Below are 17,144 nucleotides of genomic sequence, written 5' to 3'. Positions count from 1 at the left end.
TTTATCTGAGGAACAGCGTTGAATCTATAAATGATGTCCTGTTAAAGCTTATTGTCCCTGACTTTATGTGATTACTGGACTGAGTCAGATTGAAAACTTGACAATACAATGTGCGGTTTCTGTAAAACAGAGGTGTGAAGCATAAGGCCCAAGATCTGACAATCTGGAAGAAACAAATAATTGGGGTGTTTTAGCTGTATTTTCATAAGTTTTGCAGTTTGGGGAAGGATCTTCCCCACAGCCATGCATACTGCACCAACGTAAATATCAATTTAATAAACAATTTAATGACAGAAAGTATATTAAGTGTATTATTATAAATATATTAATACAGTGCTGCAACAAAGTATTTACCTGCTTCACGGTTGATTGATTTTTAAAATTTTTTTTTTTTGCATATTTGTCATACTCATATGTTTTAGATCATCAAAGAAATTTCAGGACAAGACAAAGATTGCCTGAGTAAAGCAATCAAGCATTTGGTTTAACTGACTATGAGTCTTTCTCGTCTCTGGGCGAGAGGGAGGAATTGTGGCCCGCTCTTCTTTGGAAAATTGCATCAGCCACACTGGAGGGTTTTCAACCATGAGCGGCCCTTTTAAAATCATGCCAAAGCATCTAAATCTGATTTAACTCCAGACTTTGATTAGGCCACTCTGAAACCTTCATTTTATTTATTTTTTAAGCCATTCAGAGGTGGACTTGCTGCGTAACCCAAGAGTGCTTGAGCTTGAAGGGACAAACTGATGGCCGGACATTCTCCTTCAGGATTTCCTGGTAGAGATCAACATTCATGGTGCCATCAATCACAGCAGGTCATCCTGAAGCAGCATAGCAGACCCAGACTATCACACTACCACCACCGCGTTTGACTGTTAATATGATCTCATTTTTATGCAGTGCCAGTTTTACACTAACTAACAGGGCTCAAACCTTCCAAAAAGTTCAGCTTTCTTCGTCAGTCCGCAGAATATTTTCCCAAAAGTCTCAGGGATCATCATGATGTTTTTTTTAGCAGATGTGAGACGAACCTTTGTGGGGTTCACCTTGAACTGTAAATTTTTAAGCAGCATGGACTTTCAGTCTGTCTGTAATTTAATGATTTTTTGGAAAATAAACAAAAAATGATCATTGTACCGTCTCAGGTTTCATCCTCAGTAAATTGAGGAAGCTTGTTGACAGATGATTTCCTCTCAAGCTTTGTAATCAGTATCCAGAGTGAGCTGACTGCATATCCAGTCCTTGAAAAAATAAAACATGTCTCAAAGACAGATGGCCACTAAGTGGCACTGGCTTCCAGAACGTTGTAGAATTGATTTTAAGATGTTATTGCTTGTGTTTAAGTCTCTGAATGGATTAGCTCCGTCATACCTCTCTGACCTTTTAACTAAAAATACTCCAAATAAAACTCTCAGGTCAGCTGATGTTGCTTCTAGGCTAAAAAAAACAGAGGAGACCCGGCCTTTGTGATTGTTGGGCCAAACTTTGGAACAGTCTGCCCCTTCATATTAGGATCTCTCCAACACTCGGCATTTTTAAAACACATCTGAAAACACATTTTTACTTTTTAGCTTTTAATTGCGACTGAGTTCGTGTTTTATTCTCTGTTTGTGTTTGTTCTAGTTTTTACGTTTTTTGATATGTACAGCACTTTGGTCAACCTGTGTTTTTAAATGTGCTTATAAATAAATTGATTGAATTTAAATTGATAAATCTTATTCAAACGGAGAATCGGGCTTTATTGTAATGTTCGGTTTTGTGCAGAAATATTTTTATTGTGTTACACTTCAGGTACTTTATATTCTAAAATTAGAAAGTGTATTTTTAATAGAAACTACAGTTAAACCCAAATTCTACAGCATAGTCTCAATCATCTTGTATGTTGGGGGTATTCTAGCACATACTATAATCTGGAGTTGTGCTGATTTAACATAAATGAAGGAGATGATTTATTCTGCCGGCACTCAATCAACCGTGGGTGAGCCTGACATGACAGAACGTCTCATACGAAGTAAAAGTGTGCATGAAATTTGAAAGTGATCACATTTTTATGGAAAACAAACATCTGATATTCAAATGCCTCAAACAGACATCAGATAAGACATGAACTTCAGGTAACCATATCATTTTTATTCATAGATGAAAACAGTGGTTTCAGAGACAAATGGTTTAACTCATTTAGTGTACAGAACCAAGCTGTTTATATTGCAACCATACTTGGTTTCAGCTTCTCTGGTCTCTGATCTTTTCCAGTTTACTTTAAATTCTCAGAATAAATTTGGAAAAATAAGAAATGACATTTTTAAGGGAAACTTATTTCCTCTGTGTTTTACTCATGGATTGTTCCGCATGGTGTCAGCAATCCACTGTCTGTAGTGACAAATATTCAGCATTACAACAGGATTTGCACACTTATCAACAGGGTTACTGACAATTATTCCATGTAAAATGCCGTTGTGCTCCACAGCTGTACCAGCATCACCCTGGAAGACATTCAGACAAAGTTCAGAGGTTAGATCGTTTTAAATGTCAGTGTTTAAAGTTTAATATTAAAACCAACACGGGGTTAATATATCAAACAGTTTGCTTACAAAACAGGACTCCACGCCAGGTTTATGAGCACACATGGTGGTAGACTCATCACTAAAGTATTTACTATCAGGTTTATCATTCTCTCCACACTGAGCTATCTCAGTCATAGCACACTTTAAATTCTTGGGGTTGCTGGCCTCTGAGGAAATAAGATAAAGCATTATTAAACTTATTTCTATTTCCAAAAACTGGATCTAGTGTCTGAGGGTTTCCTTACTTTTCACATCAGCTGTCTTGAAACCCCATCCTCCAATCTGAACAAGATCGTTCATATTTGGTTTTTGACACCCTTCAACACGAGGAAGCCTGATAGTGGGAAGTTTAGGATGCACATCCTCATTCAGTTTTATCAGCATAATATCATGGGGTTGATCACCGTCTTTGAAGGTAAACTGTTGTTTAGGATCAATGTTCTGCTCAAGATTTTTGGGGGATCCTGAAAAAAGATTCTTGAAAAAACCTGTAATTTGTTTCGATAATGGTGCTTCGTTGTTTAAGCCAATCTTCACTTTGACCATTCTGCAAAAAAAAAAAAAGGAAAAAAAAAGAAATTGATTTGTTTATTTCAGTGCATAATATAATAACAACAATATTTGTGCTCCTGATGACACACTAGCTTTAAACACCATTCCCTCTCATTGGTGAAGTGACTCAACAAAAGCTGCAGTTTCTTACTGTTCGGCACAATGAGAAGCCGTGATGACCCAGCGGGTGTTAATCAGAGCACCTCCGCAGGTCTTGCCCCCCTGAACAGAGTCTATCTGGACATGATACTGCCTGTCCTCCTTACAGGATACTCCCCCAACAATCCTCTTCTCAATGTCTCCTGATGCACAACCTGACACGAGGAGGGAGAGATGGGTGAAAAGTGCACTCGTGCTAAATAATTTCCTTCCTTTTAAAAACGTGAACGTAGACAAGAATATGAAGGAAAACAACTCACCAGCGAGCACAAAAACAAAGACAAAGGAAAGCATCATCATGGTCCCTCTGGATGTGGATCACTTCAGGTGACCAAAAGTCTGATCCTGCGTCTTTTTTATAGCATGAACCAAGTGGTGTGAGATGCCTAATATGGCATGTCAAATGTACCGTTAGGGTGGGACATGCAGAGGATTGGAGAAATGGGAAGGAGTGTATTTAAAATACTGAACAGGTTTTTGCATACCAGCTGCACCTCTGATGCCCTGAACTAGAAGAGCCAGTTTGGAGCCTGTCAATAGAAAATTGAATTTGTTTAGTCAGCATAAGCTTTTAATGATGTAAGTTTATTTGTGATAGAATGCTGCATGATGATCTTTTCCTTGCTTAGAACTGATTGTTCTTTATGAAAACGTGTACTGATATTTGTATCTGAATCTTCCCACAAGCAATAGTAAGAAGTTGAACAAGCAGTTCTGACCTTACACACACACACACACACACACACACACACAATCACATATGCACATGCTTATGTCACGGAACAAATGTTTTCATTTCTCTTGTATAAAGAAAGAAAGCAGGATGGTGACAGACCACAAGTCCGTGAGTGTCTCTTACGTGTACGAGCGCTCTGTCACTTGTCCTCGCGAGTAAAGACAACTGCAGTGTTTGTGTTTTCTAACTCAAGTGTCTCAGCTGAAGAATTGCGGGGTGATTTTAAGAAATCCCCTCACAGAGCCCCTTTTTACCTCAAACTAAACTTGTGGGAGTCATTTTATTTTTTAAAGAATTTTAAGACAGGCCTTTTTAAATTTATATCACCTTAAACTCTACACTTTAAAATAAAATAGTTTAGCAGCCCTGTGCTTTTTTCATGTAACTTAGAGTATATTTATTGCAATATATGATGAATGATGTTTTGATTTGGGCTTAAATTAAAAGTTAATTCTTTATTTCACATTGGGTGGAGAAACTTAGTTTCCCACTGTCTCCCTGGAAAATCCTGCTAGAGATCTGGGTCAATTAAACACTATCCACTTATATAAAAATAAAACACTTAGAATTTGGGTATATATGACAACATGCTACTGAAGTCATCCTCCAAATGTATTTACTTATTAATTAATGTTTTGATCCTGTACTGTCTGGCAGCTTTTACAGTCAAAATTCTGATCTGAATGTAGTGTTGTGCCAAACACACTCGGGTTTTCCAACATGAGCTTTATAAATGTTCTATAGACTGCTTTTGCTCATGTATGTATTTCTTTTAGCTGTTTATTTATTCATTTCTATTAGTGTTAGTTCAATTATTTTACTATATGTGTCATAGTATCCTCCACATGTATATGTCTGTGAAGGTTCTCAGTCAATCTGGGACTCCCCACCATTTGACCTTAGAACTGAAGAAGCTTCTCGGATGAGAGGTGAAACGTCTTCAAGTAACTTAAAGAAGTCCAGACGCTTTTCTTTGCAAGCTCCTTTGACTCCACATGTATAATTACTTTAGTAGAGGTAAGCCCAAACTATAGGCTTACCTTTTATTTTATATTGGAGTTGCCTGCTATAGTTTTATATTGTGTTTTAGGTCAAAGTTAAATGGAGCTGCTTAAACAGCTTAATAGCCCAATGTATGAGAATGTATATACAATATTCCTTTAGTTGCTTTCGAACCCATATCAACATATCCATAGTATTTTGCATATTCAGAATCATGAAGAGATACTTATACAAATGCTTAACCAAATCCTTTGTAACCAAATGCGATCAAGCTGATACTGTTTTCCGTTTTATTGTATATTGCTTCTTATTGGACTTTCTGTTGAACTACGTGCAAAAGTTATTAAGTTCAAGTTAAGTTCAACTTTTATTCGCCACATGCAGTGGCAGGTTGCCCTGCAGAGGAATGAACCCGCCCCCCCCCCGACCTTACACACACATGCTGGGCTATAGGAGGACAGCATGAGAACAGGAAACAAAAAAAAACTCCTCTGCACAGAAAGCACATAAATGTCCACAGTACAACATTATAGAGCACGTGTCCAGCAACAGGGTTGGGTAGGGGATAAGGAGTAATCCCAGGCAACACAGCAGCCATCCTGCCACTGCGCCGTCTCACCAGCGTATACATTTTACGTCAGATAAAAACTTTGTTCGCAAGATTCAGATAATTATTTAATAAAAGCTAGATATTTTAAATGAGAATAAGAAAGTATTTCTTTGTGCCCCCCTTTCCCTGTTAATGCCCTACCTGGCCCCCTGGCAACACTTTGCTAGACCCGCCCCTGCACAGTTACCAGCTGTCAGCTACTCAGAAAAGGATCCTGGTGTTACTTGTCTCTCAGAAACAGTTCATAACTTCCCTTCAACTCATTCATGTCAACTAAAAGGTGAACCTGTTTCTCCATCACCTGTTCAGCTCTGATGATTCAGTAAGGACATCTCCTGGTTTCATCTTCATGTTTCCCTCTCACCACATATCCAAACCAACATCATGACCAGCAGCTTTACAGCTGTGGCTCCAGCAAACATCAGCTGATACTAGAAATTAATATTAAATTAATTCTAACAACAGCTGATCAAGCTTAAACGTGCTGCTGTTGTTTAGCACGACATCCGCTGGTTTCCTGTTTCTGGCGCAAAGTGGGCGATAAACAAACAAGATCATCAGCTGATCATTGATCAGTTTCATGATTGAAGTAGAAAGGGGGGGGGGGGGGGGGAGAGAGAGCGAGAGAAGAGAAGAGGCAGCTGTGCAGCGTAAAGACAGAATAACTCCAGCTGTGTGTCTTTTCCATTCTAGCTAAAGTCCGGGACAAACTGCATCTCTTCTCAGCTCAATACGAAACGAGTAATATTTTCTCTGAATGAGGGACCATTCCATTTTTAAGGAGCCGTTGGCAGCTCTACTAACTAACCTTATGAATAAAATAAAGTTCACTATCATTAACATCATAGCAACCGAACAGCTGTATAAAAACGTTATGCTAGCTCACGCAGTTCAAGTTATTGTAACTGACTGTAAAAAGTTAGCACAACGAAAATAAACTCCACCTAAACTTGGTTTATATCTGACCCAGATAGACTGCAGGTCATAACAGCTGGGTTGAACAGCTGGTTCCACTTTCTTAATTCTCCGATAAGCCAGGGCCAAGCCAGCTCCGATCAGCAAGAACCCTGTTGAATCCAGAATCCTCCATGTCTGCCACCTGTCCATCGTGTATCCGGCAGGGAAAGTCCCTCCAGGGCACTCGGGCTCTCCCGAGCCCAGACTTCTGTTGAGAAAAGGGTGTCAAGAGCATTCAGAGACCAGTTGATCAAATCCATAATTCTCTTTTAGGTTTTAGAGAACAGACTGTGAGAGAGTGTTCCAGGGAAAGTAATACACACAAGAGGCTAAGCAAGGACACAAGAGGCTAAACAGTAATTGTTCTAACAAGAAAACTTGTGAACAGTAGTGGTTTTAGATACGGGCCACACGGGCGGTTGCCCGGGGCGGCATCACGGGCATCAGTAAAAAAAAAAAAAAAAATTGCTTGTACTCATGCTGCCCCGACATCATGCGAGCGCATATTGGGAATGGCATAGGCAGTAGCGGTTTTAGATACGGGCGACACGGGCGGTTGCCCGGGGCGGCATTGTGGTGGGGGCGGCATCACCGGCATCGGCAAAAAAAAATAAATGCTCGTACTCATGCTGCCCCGACGTCAGCCAGCGCATATGGGGAATGGCATAAGCACCGATCGGTTTTCTATCGCCCATTTGCTGGGAGTAAGGGCGCCCTGCTGCTTGCGGCACAGGGAGGAGAGGGCGGGGCGGCGGGGGATTTTCTGACCGGCTGGAGCAGCATCTAATAACCAGCTCGCAAAATATAACAAAATAAAAACAAACCAACAAACACGAAAACACCAGACATCATGATACAGATCTAATTTGCACCGATGTTTTTTCGAAATTCTATACACGAAAAGTGAGCGCGAGAGCCCTCGGTGCGCCTGCTCGCTGCTGAAGTCAAAGTAAACTTTATTGTCATCTCCGCTACAGTCCAGTATATAGAGAGACGAGACGACTAGGCTCCAGTTACAGCAGTGCAAATAAACAAACAATAAATATAAGAAGAGTAAGAAAATAAATACACACTTTAGGACTCGGGGCAAAGGGATCAATAACAATTTAAAATTTAAAATTTACAGTTTGATGATTTAAAGTCTCACACACAAGCCGTCGAAAGGGGAGTGCTGCGCCAGAGGGGGTGTTCGCCCAGGGCGCCTAACAGGCTAGGACCGCCACTGCTTGTGAACTTAATGTTTGATGATAAAGTGAAGACTACTCAGTAGCCTTTTGAATATACAGTATACAGCTAAGATACTGAACAGGACCTGAGGAGCCGAGCTTGACGGATAGACCGCCCACAGGGGTGAGTGGGGAATTATATATATATATATATAAATATATATAAAATAAATGACAGTTTCCAGGTTTTATGTTTCAGTTCTTTAATCCACTCCTGAACTTTTGAACCAGCCAGGAGCACAAAAGCTGAAGGCCATGGTGTTTCAGGAATACTGGTGACTGTAGCATTATGAAAATTACAGTGATAACACATCTAACATCATGAGATAATATAGCTATATAGTAAGTTTCTACAAAGAGCAGAACATCTGCACAAAACACAAGGCCACAAACATTCATAATATTCCCAAAAGGTTGATTCTGTTCATCTGGATGGAGAAACGTTTCATCATTCAACATAATATTATTACTTATTCTGTTAGGTGACTTTTATCAAATTAATTTTCTTTTAAGCTTTCCATTTAAAAGTGTGTCTGGGGATCTTTCACTTGCTGGGTGAATATGTAAACAATACACTCCAGAGCCGCTAAAGCAGAGACTGAATCTGCACAGCAAAATCATTAAGGCAGTATTAGACAGCTGACAGTTTTCAACTACTGACTTTTTTTCCTCTTTGTTGCATAAGCATTGCAGGTATCAGATATTTGATTGCATTCATTTGCATTTTAAGCTCCTTTTACAACCTTCCACTTTTTCTAAAGCCTCATGTTGCAACCGCAGCTTCATCATTGTTAGTTTCTGTTTTCATTGTCACATTTATTTCATTCAAACTGCCTTTGTGGAAATTAAGCAGTTCAGTAGCAGCGTTTGCAGCAGACACAGCCAACAAAACCGTCAGTATGCATTTCTCCACCAATCAGTTATTTCTGAATCCATCGTTAACACTAGAAATCATACGTCATTGCTCAGACAACATAGATATTACAAGGGCAGAGAGCGCCCCCAGTGGACAGGTCAAATAGTCCCTCCACTCGGTGCTTTAGTCATTGCACATGAAGAGCGAAAATTTCATTTCATTTAATTGCATAGTTCAGTAATCAGTTTAAACAACCCGAGCACGAAGCAAAGCATTTAACATGCACACACAAACAGAAGGGGAAAATAAGGTGTCAACTTATCCTCTCTGCATGCCACCACACCGTGAAACAACTGATGTTTCTCGCCTTCATTAAAAACCTTAATGTGACATAAGCATAAACCTTAAACCCAGGAATAGATGTGCAACACAACATATAAAGGTTTATAATACTGGGAAATCCCTATATCCCAGTACCACTGTTAAGATACTGACTCTGTTATGTATTTTCTGTTTATCTATGGTCATTTGATAAACAAAATGTTTTTGTTATTATATTTATATATATCTTATTTTCACCTGGTGGGGAGTAGTATGTGTGTGATACTAGAGCTCTAACAGAGCCTGAGGGTCCTGTCAGTATCTTGGCTGCTCCTAGGATTGCATTCTTCTGGATAGGGACCTGATGTTCAAACTGGAATCTGCTGGAGCCACTCTTCCAATTTGGTTACCGCTCTTAATGCTCCCATTACCACTGGGACCACATCTTCCAGCTGCCTACTGGAAGCACCATATCTATCGCAACTACAGTCCTCTGCTCCTTGTCAACTACCTGCAGGCGCGCCTCCAGAGGAGAGTAAGGCAAGTCCAGAGGAGTCAGCTGAAAGGGACGAACAGGTTGATTAAGTTGATTAACACCTATGTTGTGAAGATTGTCAAATATCTGGGAGCAGACAGAAGCGGCTGACATCAAGACAAGAAAGCTCCTTACTTTGCATGGAGGGCTTCACCCCAAATCCAGCATCCTGAGACTGTAAGCTAAGCAGAAGGAAGGAGGCTAAGGACTGTGAGCATCAGAACCACTATTCAAGGTAAAAGAAAACTGGTCCATGAGAAGTAATAGCAGGCTTTGGAAACAGCTGAAATACTGTGCAGGATCTTTTAACTCCCAGGCCTCTGGTTGAGGACCTGAGCTTGAAGGATAAAGACCACCAAAAGGCCAAGTGAGGAATTCATATATAAATGTACATACCATATATCAGGGACGTTGCTTGGATGTCTGAATTTTTTTGGATTTAAAGTGTTAACAGCACCTTTTTATAAAAATAAGTTATTTATTATTTTTTTAATTTCTGTTTTCATTTTGCAGTACTTTGTTTTTTGAGTATTTTAATAATTACTTTTCTTTTACACCATTTTTGGGGTTTCACTGTATTCATCGACACTGACTTACTCTTTCCTACAAACTATTCTGTGTAGCGTTTTCAAATGTAAACTAGATTTCATTGAACATGAAACACAACATAATACATGAACCTCTATCATTTTCCTCTTATTGTGGCACAAGAGCAACAAATTGTAACCAGAGAAATTACAGAAAATGCACTCAAGAGATGGGTTCATATTTATGAAATAACATTAGCGGCACAGTCCTCACATTATTGTCAATGGAATGATGAATTCACCTATTGTTAATGTTACAACAGTAATATGCACTGTATACATATACAGTGCATATCTTTTACTAGATTACAATTTGATATCGCACGGACATAATAACCTCAGATCTTTTACTGGGCATCATGAGGTCGGCTCTGAGCAGCTATGTGATTTTATGTTTACACCATCGCAGAGCTGTGAATTTTTCTCTGTCCCCCTGATGTTCTCAATAACTTTGTTATGAGTGATGAATTTGTTTGTTGTTTCAGCCTACATGAGAAAATTAATGGATGTGTGACTGAGTGTGAGAAGTGTGTGAATCTGTGGCTCAGTGTGTCAGAGGTGGCGGCATTAACTTTCCTTCTCGACCTCCTCTCACGTCACCTGTGCCCTCGTCACTTTCAGAAAGATTTAGAATGGCTGAAGTGTTTTAGCGAACAAATCATCACCAGATTTACTTGCTTTACAGCAAGAGGTGGGAAGTAATGAAGTAAAAATATTTTGTTACAGTACTTAAGTAGACCCTTCAGGTATCTGTACTTTACTTGAGTATTTAGTAAACAGTTTTTAATGAACACTTTTGACAGTGTTACATTGTTAACAGTAATCTAGTCAGTTTTAAAGATTAACAATGACTAACACTCAGCAGTGTTAATTTTCTAACACTGGAAAATAACTAAAAATGCTAGTATTAGTCCAGTGTTAGAAATTAAATTAAATTAAGATTTAAACAACATTTGTATTCCTGCGTACTAATATAATTTTTATATTACATTATATTAGATGGCACAATTGTCCTTCACGGAGCTACTTTTTACTTTCTTACTTTAAAGACATTTCACAGCCTGTACTTTTCACTTTTACTTCTACTGTGTGTTTAGTGCAAGTATCAGTAGCTCTGCTTAAGTCCACCTCTGTTTGCAGCACAGCTGCTGAAGTCCCACACGTTGTTGAATTCTGCTTGTCGGACCAACCAGCACAGACACTGGTGTCAAGGTGGACCTCCTGGAGGGATGCTCAGCTGTGATTGGTTCCTCACATGTGACTAGTGGTTATGATACTGTAAAATTTGGTATCCTCTTGAAAACCAAGGAAAATAGGTAACTTTAACTTTTTTGGGGGCACTATAGTGGACATAGTGACTAGGTTGGGTTTCAGGAGGATACCTATCCAATAACAAGTAAATACAGGGCCAGTATTACCATTACCAGTACTGATACTGTCAACTTATAAAGGCAGCTTATGTAAGGGGAAGTAATACTTCATTACTTATGAGATGAACATATTTTAATGACCACTAAATCACTGTGATTTCTACAATCAATTATTAGCTACCACAGCAAAACACAGCTTTGAGCTTTTCATACCTTTTGAAACTTCGTTTTTTGAAGACCTGGAATTTCGTCTCTCTTTAAATCACTTGGATCAACCTCTGTTTTTAAAATGTGTTATAAACTAAAACAAGGAGACCTCACAGTCACCACACTGAACTCAGGTTCAGGGTTATTGAAATTGCAGGTGTGCAAATGTACACTTCAAGCGTCCAAGTGATGAGGAAATATGTTACCATACTTTTTTTTTATAATGTTACAGTAATTCTTCTGCAGAAATACCCTTCTCACTCTCTGCTATGTGACTAAATCTCACAGAGTAGAGACCAAAACCAATCAAAAATCCAAGTAACCCCATTAACGTCTGAGCAGATTTAAACATTTTCCACAACTCTACACATTGTTCCAGAAGAAGATGAATATGAGGGAAAAATATAAATATGTAAATATGTCTAAAATATTTAAAAATATACATATATTACGTACTTTATAAGATTTAAAATTATTGCAACCCTGCAATCTCTAAAGCTTGCCCATTCAGCAAACCAACAATACACACACACACACACACACACACACACTTTAGGTAACCCAACTATTCCCAGTAGACGGTGCAACAGTGACTTGTCCCATTATTAATTTATTCGATAATTTTTTCAGGTGAGCTCTGATCATTACAATACTTCAAACAAATCCGTGATATTTGAACTACAGAAAACGTTCTGCAAATTTTCTGCAGATACAAAAAACACAGCCAATATCAACCATCACAGTTATATTAAATTTTGACCTGATAATGTGGTTGTATGATGTAAGCCACTAGAGCGGGAAGTCAGACACATCCTGTGCCCCCAATCTTCCTTGTGGCTGCAGCTGAAACTATTTTATCTCTTTTACTCCACAGCTGGTCGGCTCATACAGCCTACTCTGTGACATGTACAAAGACATAAGTATTGGATTATTTACCACTTTTATTTAGGCTCATAGTAAGAATTATTTAAGACTGGACACAGATGATGATAGCAGTGAAGACAAAACAGTGACGTGTTTGACTGCCCTTAACTGAATTGTAAATAAGCAGTTAAGGGAGCACATGACCCAGGCGTTAACCTCACTGAGAATCTTGGGATGTGCTTTGTGTAGAAACACACAGACTCACTATCAAGATACACAACTGGGAAAAAAATCAGTGTAAATCTGGATGGAAATAAATGTCAAGACCCTACACACTAAGGTTGCTAAAACAATGTCTCGGCAAGTGTATCATAAAAACTGAACGTGATCCGACAAAACGGAATTCTAGCACATACTATGATCTTGAGTTTTACTTAGTTCACATAAATGAAGGTGCCTTGTTCTACAGATTTGTCAGTGCTCATTTAACAATGGGTTAGCTTGATATCACACTATGTGCTCTATGAAGTGGGAGTGTGGCTGAAATGTGAAACTTTTTGTATAGAAAACAGAAAGAAATGACAGTTAAACCCAAATTCTACAGCATAGTCTCAATCATCTTGTATGTTGGGGCTATTCTAGCGCATACTAAAATCTGGAGTTCAGTTTTATCAGCATAATATCATGGGGTTAATCACCTTCTTTGAAGGTAAACTGTTGTTTAGGATCAATGTCCCGTTCAAGATTTTAGGGGGATCCTAAAAAATTGTTTTAAAAAAACTTTAACTTGTTTCAAAAATGGTACTTGGTTATTTAAGCCTTCACTTTGGCCATCCTGCAAAAAAAAAAAAAAAAAAAAAAAAGAATAGAAAAAGGAGAGATAGGCTTATTTGAGCACATAATATAATAACAACAACATTACTGAGCAGCCTAAAAATTTAGTCATTCTGTTTAATCTTTCATTTTCACTTCACCTTCACTTTGTGCTCCTGATGACACACTAGCTTTAAACACCATTCCCTCTCATTGGTGAAGTGACTCAACAAAAGCTGCAGTTTCTTACCGTTCGGCACAATGAGAAGCCGTGATGACCCAGCGGGTGTTAATCAGAGCGCCTCTGCAGGTCATGCCCCCCTGAACAGAGTCTATCTGGACACGATACAACCTGTCCTCTTTACAGGATACTCCCCCAACAATCCTCTTCTCAATGTCTCCTGATGCACAACCTGACACGAGGAGGGAGAGATGGGTGAAAAGTGCACTCGTGCTAAATAATTTCTTGCTTTTAAAAACGTGAACGTAGACAAGAATATGAAGGAAAACAACTCACCAGCGAGCACAAAAACAAAGTCAAAGGGAAGCATCATCATGGTCCCTCTGGATGTGGATCACTTCAGGTGACCAAAAGTCTGATCCCGCGTCTTTTTTATAGCATGAACCAAGTGGTGTGAGATGCCTAATATGGCAGTCAAATGTACCGTTAGGTGGGAGTTGAGAAGATAGGAGAAATGGGAAGGAGTGTACTAAAATACAGGGTAGCGGGGTTTTGCATACCAGGTCTACCTGTGACCATTTTGTTATTGTCACAGTTATAATAACTGCTTGCTGATATGAGTTATAATTTTGCAAAACGTCTTAAAGGGCACCTGCTATTACATCAACTTTCATCTTTTTAATTTAAGACCACGGGAATAACTTTGATGCTTCACAGTTAAAAACATCCATACATCCCATATATTTTGATATAATTATTTTATTCAGGGTTGCAGGTTTGAAGTACATTTGCATAATGATGAAATTAGCACCACTGAGAAACAATGGGCTGTGAGGTCAGTTTCTTGATCATTGACATGCAAATTGTCATGACCATTTATCAATAACCACTGATCAATGACTGAAAGAGTCACTTGAACACACACACACACACACATACACACAGCTCTGATAGCTGTTAAACTACTGCAATATCGCAAACAAATGAAGAGGTTAAACACTAACAGTTTCTGTGTAATGTTTGAACTACAGAAAGTGTTCTGCTGCAGTGCTTCCCAAGATACAGACACACCCAATATCAAGATTCACACATACTTTACACTTTATATTGAAATTTGACCTGATAATGTGGTTATTTAATGTGAACCAATAGAGCGAGGAAGTCAGATATGTCCTGTGCCCCCAATCTTCATTGTGGCTGCAGCTGACACAGTTTTAGTTCAACTGTTTTTTCCCACTCACTGTGTTTGTGTGCACCGTGTGATGGTTGCAGGTGTGCTCAGCTCACCTCAGCTGTCTCTTGTAGGGACTTTCTATAAGGCTCATCAGAGGAACAGCTCAGGTCAAGTGTTTTAGAGGCAAGGTTTGGACATGTGTGGAGGAGGGATAGTGGATGAATCATGTTAATGATAGAGCTGCTAGGCACTTGGGGGAAAAAAGACCAGGGAGAAAATTCATGGATGTAGTCAAGAAGGACATGCAGGAGATTGGTGCAAAGGAAGGGATAGGATGAGCTGGAGGCAGATAATTCCCTTGTGGCGATCTCTAAAGAGATAAGCTGAAAGAAAAGATATAGGAGTTGAAATTCTGTGAGATGTTGAGAATTCTTTTTGGTTTGTTTGTTTATAGTAAATGGGAAAAGACTTTAGTGAGTGCTTTCTTTTAATGTTAACACAACACAACCTTGTGGGTTAGAGAGCTGACCTGTTATGATAAGCATTCAGCACGGCATTCCAATGCAAACCTACACCACTAGAGAGCGCAACACACCCACAGTTAGGCTTCATGTGACCGTAGATGCCGTCAGCCACAGGTACAACAAAAGTGTACAAATTAGGTTAAAAAAAAAGTCCAACCACCAAGAATGCAAATATACCATATTACGGTATATGCATAATAATTACATTTGTGGATACACCATACAAATTCAAAGTGCCAGTCATCCAGTTTAGTGATCCTCAACTTACACTTTTACAGTACAGCGTAACCCCTGTCCCCATGCACAGGTGGGGACAGGGGTTACGAAATCAATATCAATAGAAGAATCAATAGAAGAAGAAATCAATACATTTTTATGTTTATCTAGCGAGTGTAAGATTGTTTGGGATGTGATCACTCCACCAACCTTCATGGCATGCTGACACATTTCCTGACCTTACTTTACTTTCTGAATCAGTAACAGTAACATAGTCTTAAAACATAGTTTAAACATGCTCCAAGATGAAGCAAAGTTTACACTGGATTTTAATGAAAAAAAAAACAACTATAAAGAATATATTTAATGCTTCCACAGGAATTAAGAGGGAACATATCAGCCATCTGTTGTTACTGAAATGTGCTTAATTAATTAATCATCATCAAGTGTGACCATCTGCACAAAAATGTCATTTTTGGGAGTTTGCTGGTCTGGAGTATTCACTATAATCTTCCCAGGATGGGACACCCCAGCAAATTTACCCCAAGGTCAGACTGCACAAAAGCTACATCGCAGAAACTAGAGATCTCAATCAGCATGTTAAAGTTAATGACAGCACATTTAGAAAAAGACTGAACAAGAAAGACTTGTTTGAAGGTTTTGTCGGTCATGTTAAATTTAATTGCGAACACATTTAAGCGCCTTTTCTTCCAATCTTGAGGCGACTGCTGTTGTGATTGGCATTATATAAATAAAATGTAACAGATGAATTCAACTGGGCCTTGGCACAGCTAGAAGCATTGCTCACCAGGCTTCGGTAGGCGTGTGCAAAGTTTAGAGATCATAGAAGTATGGAGGCACCAACACATGCATCGTCTTAGTAGCGAACAATAACACTTTGAAATCAATTCTAAGACTGAATGGTAGTCAGTTTAAGGAACATACGTGATCTTGCTGGCATGTGCCAGATAAAAGCGGAATTACAGCATTTTGGATGAGCAGCCTCCGACTCACCAATGACAGACGGGCACATAAAAAGAAAAGAAAAAAAAGACTGCGGCTGCTTTCAGCCATGTGGCATATGGTCGCCTGCTCATTCGACTGAGCTAAACCAGCACCAAAATCAATACTTTTCTAATCAGTAGCTGATTGTGTGCACTTTCATCTTAAATAAGCTTATTGCATGTGTTTTTTTCCACTAGCTTAAACCTATAACTAAATATGTATGCATGTTTACAGTGAAGTTTTCTCCAAAGCCCTTCTGCAGCTTCACCCAGATCTGCAGACACAACTGTCCTGATGGAGACACAAGCTGGGACACATTCTTCAAGTTTGCCACACTGCAAGATGAGGTGAACTCCAGCTAGGTTGTTTGTTGCATTCAAATTCGTCTTTTGTGCCGCAAGCTGTTTCTCTAAATGTATAAACCAACCTTTGTAAATGTTATGTAAAGGTTAAAGAGCAGTGGACCAAGGACAGCAGCTTGAGGAACCCCTTCCTAAAGTTTTATTTCTGCAAGTCTAAAACTACTAATTGAAGCACATAAACATCAGTCTTACAATTTGAGAACCTGGCTTGTTAAACAAACTCAATCATGAGGCCTTCGACTTAAAATATTTTGATGAGCAGTGTTAAAGGCAGCAGTGAGACTGAGAAGAGTTACGACTAAAACGCTCCGTGAGTCATTCTC

General features: G+C 39.1%; 1 protein-coding gene across 1 annotated transcript; it reads right to left on the bottom strand.

The window, feature by feature from the left end:
* Positions 1–2,333: 2,333 nt before the first annotated feature.
* Positions 2,334–3,618, bottom strand: LOC102791227 (kallikrein-2-like). Its single transcript, XM_087848729.1, has 5 exons — positions 3,536–3,618; positions 3,268–3,430; positions 2,810–3,111; positions 2,592–2,731; positions 2,334–2,483 (listed from the first exon to the last, which is right to left on the bottom strand). The coding sequence occupies exons 1-5, from the start codon at positions 3,573–3,575 to the stop codon at positions 2,334–2,336; spliced, it is 795 nt and encodes a 264-aa protein (XP_087704855.1). The 5' UTR covers positions 3,576–3,618.
* Between the last annotated feature and the right edge of the window lie 13,526 nt (positions 3,619–17,144).

The sequence above is a fragment of the Neolamprologus brichardi genome, chromosome 12 (assembly GCF_056152115.1).
Source record: "Neolamprologus brichardi isolate AB-2024 chromosome 12, ASM5615211v1, whole genome shotgun sequence".
In the NCBI taxonomy this organism is placed as follows: Eukaryota; Metazoa; Chordata; class Actinopteri; order Cichliformes; family Cichlidae; genus Neolamprologus; species Neolamprologus brichardi.
Note: the sequence above shows the minus strand (reverse complement) of the source record. Positions and strands in the feature narration are given on the sequence as shown.

Excerpts from the sequence above, each read along its gene's own strand:
- LOC102791227 (XM_087848729.1), bottom strand. The coding sequence starts at position 3,575 with ATGATGATGCTTTCCTTTGTCTTTGTTTTTGTGCTCGCTG. Across the intron at positions 3,431-3,535 it reads CTTTGTTTTTGTGCTCGCTG|GTTGTGCATCAGGAGACATT; the intron begins GTGAGTTGTTTT and ends TCCTCGTGTCAG. Across the intron at positions 3,112-3,267 it reads GCTTCTCATTGTGCCGAACA|AATGGTCAAAGTGAAGATTG; the intron begins GTAAGAAACTGC and ends TTTTTTTTGCAG.